The following is a 16,679-nucleotide window of genomic DNA, read 5'->3' on the forward strand; positions in this document are numbered from 1 at the left end:
TTTTACTTTGGAAAGGGCTGTCCCTTCTCTCTATCCTGCACTGATAGAGAGAAGGGGCTGCCGATTAGTGCAGTGCAATTTTGCAGCGAAAACGTGCCCGTAGATACGGGTACAATACGGGTCGAATACGTGTGACCAAGGACCCGTATTTACGCCAGTATTTAGGGGAGGGAAAAAATACGTTTGTGTGCATGGGCGTGAAAATGAATATCAACATTTCCACTAAAAGGTTGAATTTTTTCAATTTCACAAAGGATAAAAGGAGGAAAAAGCACCGCAACATTTGTAACGCATTTTCTCCCGAATACGGCAATACCCCTTACGTGGTCATAAATGTTTTTTTCATTAGAAAGTAATTAACCCTTTCCGGACTGAACCATTTTTTGCTTTTTCTTATTCATTTTTCCCTCTCCGCTTTCCAAGACCTAGAACTTTTTTATTTTTCCGTCAATAGAGTGGTGTGGTGTTTCACGCTAAATAAAATAATTCTTCTGGTTATTACGGCTGTGTAGATAGGCTTTTGTTTTTATGTAATGTATGGGCAATAAAATTTATTTTATGCAAAATAATTACTTTTTTTTTTTTTGTTCCTTTATTTATTTAATCCCACTAAGGGATAACTTTATTTATAAGTTTATTTTTTACTTATAATGTATTAGTATACTCTTGAATCATAATACATGCTCTTCTGTGTCACTGACACAGGTTGCTGTTAGGGCAGCACATAGTGTGCCCTAGCAGTAGGCATACTGAGCAGACAGCCATGGTGTCCATGGTAGGTCCCCAGGGCTGACTGCAGATGGATTCCCTGGTCTTCGATCGCGTCACCGGATTGAAGAGGGGAGTCCCCTTTCATCTTGCTGCGGTCACGGACCACGGCGATCAAAGGGTTAAGCAGCTGGGGTCAAAATGTTTTCCGATCCCAGTGCATTCAGCAGGCTGCTCTAAGTACAGGAGCTATAATTTACAGCTCCTATTTAGGGGATTAAACACAATACTGGACTTTAGGCCATGTTCAGACATGGCAAATTTGGTGTGGATTTTCAATGCGGATTCCCCACTGAAAATCTGCAACAAATTTCAGTATTGCCAAGCATCTCCTGTGACATACCTGTAGGTCATAATGGGCCAAGCCTACGCCAAATGACTGTCCAACACATTTAATATTCTGCTGTCAACAAGCATGTCAACAGACACAACCATACTGCAGTGGGAACGTTGGTTATTCTTATATATCAGGTTCTACAGTGACTCAAGAGAAGACTACACTTGCCCGAAGACCAGTAAGCTCATTGAGCCAACAAGGAAGGCTTGGAGATTTCAGCTCTGAAAATTGCAGAATTATGAATGCAGCTATGGACTATATAATCTAAAAAATGTAAAACAGCGTTTGCACGTTATCAAAGACTGCGCGCTTTATTAATCAAAATTATTTGAATCAAATACATCCTCAGTGAAGAATATGAACTTTATTTTCTGATCTACGACAACTTTCCAATAACCATCAAGCATTAAAAAGTAACTAACCATTTTATCCCTTAAAGACATCTTATCACCACCGAATATTGATAGTGCAATTGCCTTTTATAACGTAGAGACAGCAGAAAAACTTTTGAGAAATCGAGGCCTTTAAAAAAGGTTATACTGACAGAGGTGAGGTCAGGTCATTGAGGGAGAAGCGACTGTCTGCAACCTATCCTTTATTAAGCAACATGAAGCTTTGTCATTTTACAGGGTAACAAGATATGACAAGAGGCAGGACATAACTGCTGAATTGTGTCTATTTCTAAAATAATGATCCATTTGAAGAGCTGGCAGACAGATTCTTAAAGTGTTCTACATACACCACGATGATTTTGCGATTTGCATAATTGCAATACCAGTCAGAAATATACGACGTGCATAATAATAGGTCTCCTTGTGTCTTTAGCACCCGATCTTCTTTAAGCACAAATTAACGTGATCCTGCAGACAGCATGATAAGCATCTGTTATAGAATTAGGAGGCTTCTTAATTATGAGCAGCCGTTAAGACTGATATTAGAGATGGATGGTATAAAGTGCACACCTATTTGGAGCCCCAATACCATAAATCACAAACGATCAGATCTCTTTTACACCTCTAAAGACATCAAGTTAATGAGCCCCATGCTAGGGCCTCATTACACCTGCCTGGGACAGATGTTTTACAAGGCAATAACGGCTAAATTGCCAAGATGTCTGTATCTGTAGAATGCAAACCTTTTTCTATTCATGAAGTGCAGACTAGTGTTTTTCTGTCATGCAAATCAGCTTCTTTATTTCAAAGCTAGGACCATAATGTGTTCAGACAATGCAGAGATGTTATTTTATCTTCAGTGCTCATACAAAGAAACAGCTTATAGCGGTTGTCCGCTTTTCTGAAATTGTCCACCGTTGACATGTTCATCCAAAGTGGGTTCGCTTACACATTTAAAAAGTCTGCCCCGAAATTGGTCTGTTCGGCACCACTGTCATCTGGTCTCGTGACTCTGCCGCAAGTATCATCAGGTCTTATCAGTCACGAATAGTATTATGATTATGTGACGCTTTCCCATGATCCCACACGTCGATCGAACGATTAGTCACTGATCAGGTGACTCTTTAGATTCCACTGGCCAATATGACATGTGTTGTTATGGAATCACCAGTTGAAAAATTCCCAGGGTGGAAGTTTATGTAATTGCTAGGTGAGCAATTCTCCAAAGGCTGCTGGAGACTGTCACGAATGAGCGTGCAGATAAATCCGCAACCCCAAATCCGTCACAACTCTGATCAACAGAATCTAAGGCTACTCTATGGTTTTCTCCAGAGCCCATCGCAAGTCAGGTTGGACTTTGCAGGACAGAGCCCAGGTTGTTTTAACAGAGTTCAGCATTGGAAAAGAGGTGCAATGCAGGCAATACCAGAGCAGATAAGACACCCCGAGGGTAAACAGAAAGTCCAAATCACAAAGCTAGTGGATATCAGGGATTGCAGAGGTCAAAACCGGGAGCAGAAAACCCAAATCAGTAGGCAAAGGGTAATCCAGAGACAAGCCGAGGTTCAGTTCCAAAAGTTCAAATAGTCAAAAGGTACAGGGTATAATCAGGAGCTTGATCAAACACGTGCAAACAAAGAGAATCACAAGCAAAGAGACAGAACCAAACCAGATTTAAATACTCCACCCTTCAATCAGATAGGAAGAAAGACAGAGAAGTGGGATAGGTTCTGCAACTAAAACCAGAGCCGCCCAGAACCTAGACTAGTAGTCATGGCAATCTTAAAGGGACGGACGTTTCCTAACATGTGTCTATTCGTTCTTAATAAGAAACGTCCCAACAATGAAACGCCACATCAAGTGACATTTCCTTTGCCACTTGCACCACCCACCGATCGATACATCGCCGGTCATGTGACGTTTTCACCACTAGAAACAAGCGCTGATTAACGTGAACAGGAGCTTTGTAAACAAAGTTCTTTATCTTCTAGGGGCAGGATGACAGATTGGTTAAGTTGGGAGAGAATGATACAGCTAACAGGGTGGAGGCAAATGACTGGAAGGAGGTGAGCTAGTCAGCAAGAGAGGCCACAAGGAATTATGGAATTTGCAGGGAAAGCGCTGCCTGAAGGGACTGCCCAAAATCAAGAGATGGCGTTTGCATCTTCAGCAAATATAAATGTTTGTACATAAATAGCGTAGCTCAACAAGCTATGCTGTTTTCTAGTTACATGGTCGGAATTTACAAGTAGCAGCGGGAACCCAGAAAGGAGGTGGAATGGGATTTAGAAGGCCCAGTTCTAGAGATAGGTGCGGGTCCCAGAGGTGGGACCCGCATCCATCTGACATTTATGACATCCTGTGAATATGCCATAAATTTCCCTGATGGGAAAACCCCTTTAAAGGCTGTGTAAATAGGGAGTAGGGATCCTTTCCTAAGAGCCATTCAAACGGATACAGATTTAAAGAACCCCTACATCATCCTCAATTTAATATTTCAAAGACCTGCTTTTAGGTATAAAGATTCTCGAGCAAATTTTAAAGTGTAGCTAAACGTTTGAAAAACTTCTGACATGTCATAGTGACATGTCAGACGTTTGGATTGGTGGGGGTCCGAGCACTGAGACCCCCATCAACCGCTAGAACGAAGCAGATGAAAGGCGCTCGTGTGAGCGCTCAGCCGCTTCGGTCTGTTCAGCTTTCTCCGGAAATAAATGTATCAGTGTACGAACTCAGCCGCTTCCTTTCTGTTCGGCTTTTGTCCAGAACTCAATGTATCCGAGGATGGGCTCAATAGAAAGACTATGAGCCTGTACTCCGATACATCTGCTTTCCGGAAAAAGACGAATAGACGCAAAGCGGCTGAGCTCACACAAGCGCTTCAGCTGCTGCGTTCTAGATACAATAAGAACCACACTAATAAACGCAACCTAGTTACTGTCCTAAAATAACTCCTGCATTCTTATTTACGGAGAGGTGTCCCTGGTAAAAGTAGACATTTTAGCCTGTTTACACCATGTAGAGACTTGAAAAATAAATTGTAGTACTGCTTAAGGGAAGCAGGGTACAGGACCCGCAGGTCCTGCAACAGGCACTTTACTCATGCTGCATTATAAAACATGACCAACAATGGAGCCGGGATAAGTCTCTGTGGGAGGGGGGGGGGTATATAATGTTATATACAGTGCTTGGGATAAAAGGGGTGGACCACGACCAGTAAACCAGGAGAAGAGCTTTGGAAGCATTTGTGTCATGCACATAACACACAGATGTATAGGCCACTATTACAAGCATGGCCTAACAATGCAAAAGAAAATGGTGCGAATGACAGAAATAAGGGGAGGAGATTAGGTTGATCTTGTGTGAGCTTTTCTTTTGCCTGGAATATGCCTTTACCCATTAAGGACTTACAGCTCAGAAAAAGTAATTGGGGGAAAAATGTAATATTCTTATTATGCTACCAAACTTTTCACAACTTTATTTTTTATTTTTAACTCAAGATACAAATCCGTTTCTGTCAATAAATATACGGCTCAAAAAGTCTCATATGTATAAGAGACAGAAAGACCCCCGAAGGGAGTAAAAGTGCAACAATCACTAATGAGTGTCACGTAGGGTTCGTGGACCCACAGGGCCGTACTGATTTGGAAGTATGGCAGCTGGCCAACAGAGCGCAGGTCAGAGTCTATAGTTCACATAGGGTGAATGTGGCAGCTCGGACATTAGCAAGGCAGGCTTGGCTGGGACTGGGAAGCAGGTAGACGTCAGGCGTGGAGTAGAAGGACAGGCGTGGTATACAGCACGGAAACAGCTCAACACGGCACTAGATCAGGATACAGGAACAGGGAACACAGGGAGCAGGAAACACTAGGGGACCATTTGCAAGACAAACTTAGGATACGACAACAACGCTCAGGCGTGGGAGGAAGGGGCTGACACCTTCTCTGGGAGCAATCAGCTAAATCTCCCACATGCGTGCGCTCTGGCTTCTGGAGTCTGGACTGAGCTCGCGAGCGCACCCTGGTGGTCACTGTGGAACAGTACGGCCGTATGTGCAGACATCTCTGGAGAGAGGGGTGTCAACTCGATGGAAGGAGTTTGTGGTCAGCGACCACGGACGTTACAATGAGACATGTACCTATGGCAAAAAAATCTAAGCAAGGCAACAGTAGGATCCAACACACCCGCCGCACGTTTCGCAGAGAATGTTTCATCCAGGGGTGGTAAAGCCAAGATAGAAACACACATTTAAATAAATCTGGACCAATGATAAGGAAAGAGAAAACACATTGAACAGGCAGTAGAGCGACAACTGGACACCAAAAATGTAGATCTGTGGATATGTGTATATATGGAGCAATGGCGCCGTCCGAGGCACCAAAGTCCGGGTATGCGCATAAGAGTAACATCTGCACCAAGTATGGCCATCACGCCACACCAGAGTCCCGCCCCTAGCAACGCGCACGCCTTTTAATAAATTTGTCACATCTTGTGCTTTCTGAGCACCACAAAGTGAAATCTACGCCAGCTACAAGTTGGCATAGATTTCCATTACAATTTATAACAATTTCTAGCACAAATTATAGTAAATTTGTTGGGCAGCACATGGCCTCACCCCTTCTGCTAAGCCCCACTAACTTTTATTTGAAAGTGCCGTAAATCGGTAAGAAGTCGCAAATATGGTGTGCTCCATAACTTGTGACTTTTTAATGCCAGAAAACTAGAATAAAAATGTTTATAAATGCCCTCCACTGTCCATCTTTGCTTCTTAATAAATTCTGGATAGGATGTTCATTTACACACGTACTAGTTGTCCATAATAACCACAATGAAAAAGGATGTAAAAAAAAGCAAGCCAAGAATGCAGTACAGAACAGAACTGAAAAATAAAGCACATGAGGTGGGGTAGATTGAAACAAATATAACGAGAAAATAGTTGTAAGAGATGAACTCTGCGGATTAAAGTCAGTTTGCGGTTAATTTGATATTTTTTTTCCTTCATGCAAAATTTTGGACTGAAATTCTTAAATGTGTATTGGGTGAAACAGACTTGAATGCAGAAAGAAGTGTAAATTAATATACAGTAGTCATGGCAACCGTAAGCTGAAACAGCGTATCTAGATATTAACACTCTCAAGGCAATACTATAGTCACATGTAGCGGATTGGTTGAGGATTTTCCGTCCAGATTTGCGGGCAGGCAAGTGGATGAGATGAGATGAAGGCTGATATCACACAAGTTTTTGTGGACCGATCGTATTTGAACGAGCGATGGAGGATCTAGCCACGGATCTAACATTTATCACCAAGCCTATGGACAGGCAATAAATGTTATTTGTGGGAAAAACCTTTTTAATATTGGCTGAAATAAGCAGCACCCTCCAACATTGGAGTACCTAATCAGACAATGATATTACGATTTCTATGTTATTCCGTTCTATGTAAGTCATTGATAAATAATTAGTAGATGTACTTTTTTACGCTGCCCGTGTCTCTAAAACTAACACAACTCTAGATTGATTAATGTTTGTATACTTTCTAATAGTCAAATAAAAAGAGATTATGCAAAAAATATATTTATATGCAATAGCACCAAAAATACTACATACAAAAAAAAAAGGAACATTTAACCAGTTGTGACCATTAGAGGGCCCTCTGGCACTACAAGCCTTCACCACGAATATATGAACAGACAGTATTTGTCCAGCCACTTCATGGACAGATTACTTTAGTGCAGCATTTTGCTATGAACATGTGCTTGTTGTTGTAACTGTGGGCCTTTTTTATTTAACAGGTCCAGGTCCTTAATTCTAAAATAAAACACTAGTACATACGTTTTCTTACATTGTGTAACAAAAATGCATTTACAACGCCACGCATTAAAAACAAAATAAGCTCCTCAAACAAAAAACACATTAGGGAAGATTTACTAAACTAAGATTTAGACTGCGTAAACTTAGATCAAGCGGTCTGAAGATGCGTCAAATTTCTCACAATGGCGCACAATGTTTGATAAATTTGCTGCATCTTGCTAGACGACACTTTTTTCTTCCTTATAAGGCGGGATTCGTTCCCGAGCCCGGGTGTCGGCCGGTAAAATCGGCCATTTTGCCCGGCCAGTTTGCATTAAGTTTTGCATCCATGCCGGGCCGGGCAGATCCGGACAGTGACATCAGCGGCAACTCCTGAAGGGGAATCCCATGTGTTCGGGGATTCCGCTTCAGGAGTTTCCCCTGATGTCACTGCCCAGATATGGACAGAGACATCAAGCGCTCTGTCCAGGAGCGGAATCCCCGAAAACACGGGGATTCCGCTCCTTCAAGGAGCTAAAGTGCGGCTAGCACATAGCAGAGCGGGGAGATACCTCCCTGCTCTGCTATAGTGGCGTCGCTACAGTAGTAGCAGCCGCAGCAGCATCTGCTAGCGGCGCCATCGAAGGTGTCGCCGGGCCAGGGTGCTTTTCAAGCAGGGGAAGGGAGCCAGCGCAGCGCTCCCTTCCACCTGCTGTACACCCCGGCCCTGCCACACAGTGTACAGCGATGCCATTCGTCAGAATGGCATCAACTCCTCCTCCTCACATGCACTCTACGCTGTGAGGAGGAGGAGATAGAGCGCAAACTCCGGAAAACCCGGCCATCACTCGGGACAAAAAAATCGGTCGTGTGAATAGCCCCATTAGGGGTCTATTATTCCTAATGCAGCCGGGTGCCGGCCGATTTATGAACGGCCGGCACCCGGCCGGGAAACCCTCCGTTCATAAATCGGCCGGCACCCGGCTGCATTAGGCTGAATAATGGGGCTATTCACACGACCGATTTTTTGACGGCCGGGAAAACCGGCCGTCAAAAGATAGGACATGCTCTATCTTCGCCCGGGTACCCGGCCGCCCCGCTCCCATAGAAGTCTATGGGGCCGGGTAATACACGGCCATCACCGGGATGTGTCCCGAGTGATGGCCGGGTTTTCCGGAGCTTGCGCTCTATCTCCTCCTCCTCACAGCGCAGAGTGCATGTGAGGAGGAGGAGTTGATGCCATTCTGACGAATGGCAACGCTGTACACTGTGTGGCAGAGTCGGGGTGTACAGCAGGTGGAAGGGAGCGCTGCGCTGGCTCCCTTCCCCTGCTTGAAAAGCACCCTGGCCCGGCGACACCTTCTACACCTACTACTGTAGCGACGCCACTATAGCAGAGCGGGGAGGTATCTCCCCGCTCTGCTATGTGCTAGCCGCACTTTAGCTCCATGAAGGAGCGGAATCCCCGTGTTTTCGGGGATTCCGCTCCTGGACAGAGCGCTTGATGTCTCTGTCCATATCTGGGCAGTGACATCAGGGGAAACTCCTGAAGCGGAATCCCCGAACACATGGGGATTCCCCTTCAGGAGTTTCCCCTGATGTCACTGTCCGGATCTGCCCGGCCCGGCACGGATGCAAAACTTAATGCAAACCGGCCGGGCAAAATGGACAATTTTACCGGCCGACACTCGGGCTCGGGAACGACCCGCTCGTGTGAATCCCGCCTTAGTTTTTGTTTGACAAACTTTTTCACATTTTAAAGGCTATGTAAACCCTTGAAAGGCGCTTTTTTTTTTTTTAAATAAAAAAAAAAGTTCAATCTGTGTGATTTATGCAACTTTATTAATGGTTTTTATTAAAAATTATTTATACTTTTTGAAATACAGCTGCTGTGTACTCTCTATACAGAGCAGCTGTATAGTTTGCTATGACCTGAATGTCAGTCCTGCAGACCTGACGGGTTCAGTGTCAGCGGGTCCTGCGTGTTATGAATTTAGATGTGATAGATTACAGGTAGATCTTGCATGTCAGGAGACACGCAGGACCTGCTTTCATTGAACCCGTCACTCCCGCGTACCTGTAGCGAACGATACCGCTGCTCCGTACAGAGAATACAGAGCAACTGTATCTCAAAAAGTAAAAATTATTGTTAATAAAAACTATTTAGAAAGTTGCACCAATCACACTGACTGACCTTTTTATTAAAAATAAAAAAAAATGCCTTTCAAAGGTTTACATAGCCTTTAAGCCATGCCCCTTCCCATTTAGTAACACTTATCTAAACACTTTTTAAAAGTGTCTAGTAAGGTGAAAACATCTGTTCTAAAACTTGTCTAAAATTAAATGTGTCAAATTGCGTGCAAATCTGATGCAAATCAGCGTATAAAACGCTTCAAAAAGTGACACGTCACTTTTTTTTTTTTTAAAAAGGTATTTTTTTAATTTAGCAGCGTAAAAACGCACCTCATATGAACTTGGGGCACACTTTAACATAGTTGTTTTCCCCAACATAGTTGTTAAGAGTAAACCACAGAGCGACATTGACGCGGCAGCCAGTCGCAACGGCACCGTTTGGCGCAGTTGTCAAATTGCTCCTTAACGGTATCACACTGTTGCGGGTAAAACGGCTGCTTACCTGAACGTTGTCCTGTTATCAATGAATACACCATTTACGGCCGCACAACTTTGCATGCAAACAGCCATTTTACCCGCAACAATGCACAGCCATTAATAAGCAATTTGTCAACTGCGTTGAACTATGTGCCATCGCAGCTGCTGCAACATCGCTCCATACCCGAAGGTTTTGGGGTTTTTTCGACGTTGCGGTAAAAATGCGGATATTTTTGCAGAGCAATTTTGCCGCAGTTTGTGAGAAAAAATATGGACGCTGACCGCAATGTGTGAACCCAGCCTTACAACTGTAATTACAGTAGCGTTGTAATTCAGGGTTCACACGTCACTGTCAATTGACGTATTTTTGGTCACAAACCGTGGCAAAATTATTTTGGCATCCTATTAATTGCTTGTTAGTGAGAAATCAGAAGCCTTGCTCATAACGTGATTCAATCTGCCGGTTTTGTGGACCCATCAACAGCAGAAGTGAAGCATGCGGTCATAACAAATCTGCGCTCCAGTTTATGATGTGCCAGCTCAGATTTTTTTTTATTTTTTAGCACAGAGATGAAAAATTTAAACAATGAAATGAAGATCGAGCAGCCACGAGTTTCTTGTCAGATACTTCCTGTTTTCTAACCGCCTCTAACGAATAAGAAAAACTGTAAAGAAGGGGGGGGGGACAACAGCTCCAAAGCCAAGTAGAGCATAATTCTGTATTAGACTTTATTGTAGCATCTCTTAAAACTAGTACCCTGAAGCCTGTATACATACGTTAAAGATCTATATAAAAACGACTCTGCTTATAGGATAGACAACACAGTATTTCAAACGTGCTGCTGTACCAGAACTTGCAAGGGTGAGTTCAGATGCGATGGAAAAATCTGTAGCAAATCTGTGGCAAATTATTGCATTGAAAAAAAACACAGACATGTAAATTTACCTGTGGTGCGTTTTTTTAATCCGCAGCATGTCATTTATGCTGCGTAATCGCTGCTCTTTTGTTGCAGGTTTTGCCCAGTGTATTCAACGGGGAGATAAAACCCGAAACAAACGGGCAAACGTGATTTTTGGAATAGAAAACCTGCGATTCTGGTGCAAAAGTTGCATATTAGAAAAAATATATATTTTTGGGTTTAAAAATAATAAAAAGGTTAATATTTACAACGGGCATTGTCATAGCGACACGTTCCTCTGTTCTGAGTGCAGCCTGGCCCCCTGGGATGACGTTTCATCCCATGTGTCTGCTGCAGAGTCTGCGTCTGCTCACAGTCTGCGGTGGACACATGGACTGAAGTCATCCCAGGAGGCCGGGCTGCACTCAGAACAGAGGGACGCGTCGATATGACAACTCTCGAAGGTAAGTATTAACCTTTTTTTTTTTCTAGCACTGTGTCTGCAGCGAAGGTTCTGCGCGAAACACTGCACAACAATTTGGTGCGTTTTTTCGCGCGGAATTTCCGGCGGCTTCGAGGATGGATATGCTGTGTAGTTTTACACAGCATATACGCCCTGTGTGTCCTTACCCTAAGGCCGGGTTCCCACAGGACGGATACGCTGTGTAAAGACCTCATAGCATATTCAACCTGGACCGTTTATATTTACATAGGTCATTGTTATGGCGACGCATCCTTCCATCACATTTCGGTCTCCCTGGAAGACACTGCAGCCCTTGTGACCGCTGCAGCGGCAGTCACATGGTACGTAACGCCATCCCAGGAGGCCGGCCACTGAAGTCATCCAGGCCGGCCTCCTGGGATGACGTAGCGTCCCATGTGACCGATGCAGCCAATCACAGGCTGCAGCGATCACATGGGATACATCATCATCCCAGGAGACCGGGCGGCAGGAAGGAAGAGGGGTAAGTAAGATTTTATTTTCCGTAGTTGCGATTTTTGCGGCGTAATCGCTGCGAATACGCAGCAAAACCCGCAACACTGGGCTTTCTGTTACGGGTTTTGCATCCCCATTGAATTACATGCAGAAGACCCGCAACGGAAAATTAACAAAAGCGCAGCATAAATTGACATGCTGGGGAATTAAAATCTGCACCGCAGGACAAATTTATTACCGTTTACACTGCGTTATCTTTCTGCAGCATGGGCATGAGATTTTCTGAATCTCATCCACTTTGCTGCTACTGTAAATGCTGCGGAATTTCCGAACAGAATCCCGTTGTGGAAATCCCGCAGTGTTTACGCCACGTGGGAACCCGGCCTAAGGGTGGATTCAATCACGGCACTTTTTGTTGCAGAAATTTTTGTGACCGAAGATCAGTTCTTCATCTGAATAGGGTTGTTTCTGCAGAAGGTTCTGCAGCAGGTGCATGGATTTCTGAATGTGCCATTCAGATGAATGAAACAGATTTTCAGTCGCAAAAATTTCTGCAACTAAATCTTTCGCATGTGACTGCACGCTAATACATGCTGGATGTGAGGTCTGTGACTCCGGGCTGCTGCTGCCTTTACCAGCTTTCTGTATCGGCAAAGTTTTTTCTCTACACCAGCCTGTGTGATTCCTTCTCTGCTCTCCTCCCTATATACACTGTGATACTGACAGCTTACGTATCTGCTCTCTATGAACACTTGTAAGCTTTCCCCCCTCTCCACTCTCTGATCTGCTGTGTACAACCTCCTCCCCCCGTGGATTCACAGCATAAACCATTAAGGGGTTGTCTCAAAAAGACACCCGCTTTCCATATGCTTCATTAGGACACATGGACGTCATAGTGGGAAGCATGTTTCATAAGACTAGTATAGGGCTAAGCACATCTGTTGACGACAGTGCTATATAGTATTTGTCGTTATTAATAAAAATAAAATTATGATGTATAATTTCTGTTGAAAAAAGTGGGATTCATAAATGTGCTGTTTGAGCAGAAAACTGGCATAATTTGGTGTGTGTCAAATTTGTGACGTGTTTTAGACACTTTTCCCACTTACATTGACAGTTTTCAAGTGTCTAGAAAAAGGTGCAACCAATTTATTATAGAAGTGTACTTTTTATGCCGCAAAATCTTGGTGAAATGTGACTATTGTGCCTAGAGGGTTTAATGAAATTTATCCTTTGTGTGTAACTTTTTTATATATAAATTCAAGCATCCTACAACACTCTTGATAAATCCCTGCCATTGAGTAAGTAATAAATAATAGAAAAGAGTCAAGCAGTATTACATTAGTTTCATATTAATGAACATAGAACAGGAAGAGAGAATGCATGACTCTACGATCAAAACCAGCGGCAAATAGGTGAGGACAAAATGGATCAAAGTCTGCAAAGCACATGGAATAGAAAACAGGGGAGGAAACGTAGAAGAAGGTGAGAGGGCAGGGAAAGGGCGTAGAGTCAGATAGTAGTGCCAGATCACAGACATGACACCAGTTAGAGGGAGGGCAGAGTTGGGAAGGAGGAGGGAGGTAGAAGATAAGTGCAAAGGAAAGAAAGACTGCAGAAGCGATATAGAACAGGGCAAATAAAGGGTAGGAGTGGCAGTAAGAGAGGGTGAGGGTTGGGAATGATTAAAGAAGATAGAAAGGGAGGAGATGACAGAAGGAGGAGAAGCTAAATGGGAGGAGAGAGATAAGAGTAGGAAAGGGGTGAAAGAGGGAGGGCATAGATGAGATGGGAGGTTTGTTGCAAAACAGCTCTCTGGAAGTGATGACACCAACAGAAAAACCTTCCAATAACTTCCTATGAGACCAACAGCAGTAAGAAGACTCAGCACAGTACCAGATACACAGTGGGGGAGGCTGTGCTGCGCAGCACATACACACAAGAGGAGGTTGCACTGTGGAGGAGCTATACACATGAGGCTGGACTACACACACAGGAGGCTGCTGGGCACAGGAGATACAACGCATAGGAAGAAGCTCAGCTGTAAAGAAGATCCACACTGGAAGTAGCAGCACTGGGCTGGAGACATACATAGGAGGCTACACAGCACAAAAGTTACACACAGGAGGAAGCAGAACATGGTAATGCACAAGGAGGTTGTGCAGCACAAAACACAGTTTGTATTGCACAAGAGTTGTACAAAGGAGGTGCCCGTATACTGAGTAGACACACGAGGAGGCTGCACTGTGCTGGATATACCATAAAGGTTACACACAGAAACTGCACAATGAAAATCGCATATTATAAAAAGGTTACACATAGGAGAGGGCTGTAGTGCATACAGATCAAATAGAACATATACTATACAATACAGCAGTAAAGCACAAGCTGTATGGAGCAGAAAGAATACAAGAACAGGAAGGAATACAAGAAGTCAATCTATATATAGAGAGAGAGGGTTGTTGTGTTTTTACAGACACAGCTGAAATCTCCACGAAAGGTAGAATTTACTGACTGAAAGGGCTGCACCAGACCTACCGTGTAAACACAGGGTCACTAAAAACCCTTCTCTAAGGACATCGTCCCTCTACAACTTCATGTCCTCCAGAGGTGGTCCACCTCTCCCACCTGGAAGCCAAATGAATATGATGCGAGGACCAAACCCAGGACTGTACAGGAGTCCGCCAGGACCTTACCAGGTAATGTACATGAAAATAATAGCAGTAATCCTGGATGTCTTCTTTTATTTAGTGTTGGCTTACATTAACGATCCAACAAGAATACATAAGGAATTCGTTTAAATAGCAATTCTTTAATTCGCTTTAGTATCAGAATCATCGGTAACAGAACTGCAAAATAATATGGGATTTACAAGACAAAAGCAGAACTCTATGGGCCTCATTTATCAAAACGGTCTACTTTAATTTCTTACATTTAAAAAAAAATAACGCTAAGCTCTACTTGGATGCTATAGGCAACAAAGACAGTTTTACTGTTAGACAGTTTTGATAAATGAGGCCCTTTATATTGATTTTTGGAGCTTTCTTCCTGAACGTTCTCTACCCTTAGGTCTCGTTCACATCTGTGCTTGAGGCTCCGTCGCAGATCTGGCCAAGGCTACTGGACAATAGCGCAGCATGATCCGCTATTGTTTCCGGTAAAACCGCGGACACCCTGACTGAAAGCCGACGGAACCCATTAAAGTCTAATGGGTTGCATCTCCCGCCAGTGGTGTCCGTCGTGCAACGGAACAGTTGCTTCCGCCATTTCCTTGTTCTGCTCCTCTGACGAAGCAGAACAACGGAATGTAACAACGTAGGTGTGAACATAGCCTTTCTCTGATTTTCTGATAATCCAGCATTGATCAGGTTGCATTGATGTAGGACTAAATAAATTTTACTGTATATTCTAGTAGTTTCACAGAAAACTACCATGCTTGGGCCTCTTACACACAGCTATATTACACCTTTGTACAATCTCCCAGTTGTACAAAGCTGTAATATGTAATAAGTAAATAACATGAACATTTGCCATGGTCTTTGTATAAAGAACTTTGTTGTCGTTTGTTCAGTACTGTAAACTTGAATTATTAGGTACTTTCCATTATCTATCCCACAGATGACAGGGGGAAACAACGAAAGCTTTACAAGGCAAATGATGCATCATTATTTAAGATAAAGGACTCCATGGTAGTTGCTAGGAGGAATTACTAGACAAAGCCAATTAGAATACGGTTTGCATTATTTTCTTTGGGGAAAAAAACAACAACTTCTTTACATCTAAATTTAACATTTTAACAGGAAACTATACAATTTTTAAGAAAATCACAACTCTCCTCCCATAGATATAATATAAATTTTTTCATGAATGTAGACTATTTATTGCACATGTTCTTGTTCATTTGATTTGTAAGGTTGTTTTTTAGGGCCAGTAGTCAGCCATAACTTGACGTTCATGGTATGATCGGTTATTTGTATTCTCTTTTTAAACGTATTAATCTTTTTTTCTATCTATCCATGGTTGCCAATCCTGTACTTATAATCCTTATCACCCAGATCCCAAATACAGCACCCATAGCCTGCTGTGGTGACTTACTAATGGTTCATGGTTATCAAATTGTTGAATGCACAATTACTGAGGTATTCTCCCCTAAAAGCATTGCCCTTGGGGGAGAATATAGTTTTTCCCATATCACCATATGGCTTCACATGGAGTGCCTACAGGTTCCTCCTCTCCAGTCCACACTGTTTAGGCCAGGTTCACACATCAAACTAAACTGGCAGTTTAGCCCAGAATATTTTTTTTCTAAAAAGAAATGGGATAGCAAGCAGGAAAAATCAGAAGCAGACTTTGGCTTTCACAAACACAGGCCCTATAATGATAATTTTCAGTGTAGTTCTAGTCTCTACAAGAGAAATCTATTGAAACACATATATTGGCAGGAGTATTAAACATGTGTGAGCTTTAGGGCCCTTGCACACGTCATAGCAGCATGAAAAGAATCAACAGCGGCACACAGATTGTCTACTGGTCTGTATTACGCACCAAATTCTCCCCTAGAAATATGAAAATATTTTTGTAAGAAAAAAATATATATGTGCCGCTGTATAAAATCGGATGCAAAAGGAGGTATAGTATGGACCCATAACAGTCTATGCAATCCATATTACATATTTGTGCAACACAGATTCATATTACAGCCGTGTGCATGAGGCCTTAAACCGAATTCTGATTTGTAATGTTGGTGTCATTTTAAGACATGGTCATGCTAGAATGCTTCTACAGGTACAGGACTAGAACTGGCAACTTGGCAAAGGACTGTAAAAAACTGATGTAAATAAACAATACTAAATTACTGAGGTCACTCATTTTACTTGTGAATTACAAAACCTTATTTTTCATTATTGAAGTTTTTTTCAATAAAGAAAAATGCACAATAGAAATA

General features: G+C 42.9%; 1 protein-coding gene and 1 long non-coding RNA gene across 4 annotated transcripts in view; one reads left to right on the plus strand and one right to left on the minus strand.

Moving 5' to 3' along the window:
• LOC142666799 (uncharacterized) overlaps positions 1–16,679 on the minus strand; it is a 273,154-nt gene that overhangs the window by 242,435 nt on the left and 14,040 nt on the right. The gene's annotated exons all lie outside the window — the stretch shown is intronic.
• The window catches only part of SMARCD2 (SWI/SNF related BAF chromatin remodeling complex subunit D2), a 29,492-nt gene continuing 26,338 nt past the window's right edge, over positions 13,526–16,679 (plus strand). The window contains exon 1 of the mRNA XM_075846994.1: positions 13,526–14,433. Within this exon, the coding sequence (XP_075703109.1) occupies positions 14,332–14,433 (102 nt within the window). The 5' untranslated portion in view covers positions 13,526–14,331. The remainder of the gene's footprint in view (positions 14,434–16,679) is intronic.

This window comes from Rhinoderma darwinii, chromosome 13, assembly GCF_050947455.1.
Source record: "Rhinoderma darwinii isolate aRhiDar2 chromosome 13, aRhiDar2.hap1, whole genome shotgun sequence".
Taxonomy (NCBI): domain Eukaryota; kingdom Metazoa; phylum Chordata; class Amphibia; order Anura; family Rhinodermatidae; genus Rhinoderma; species Rhinoderma darwinii.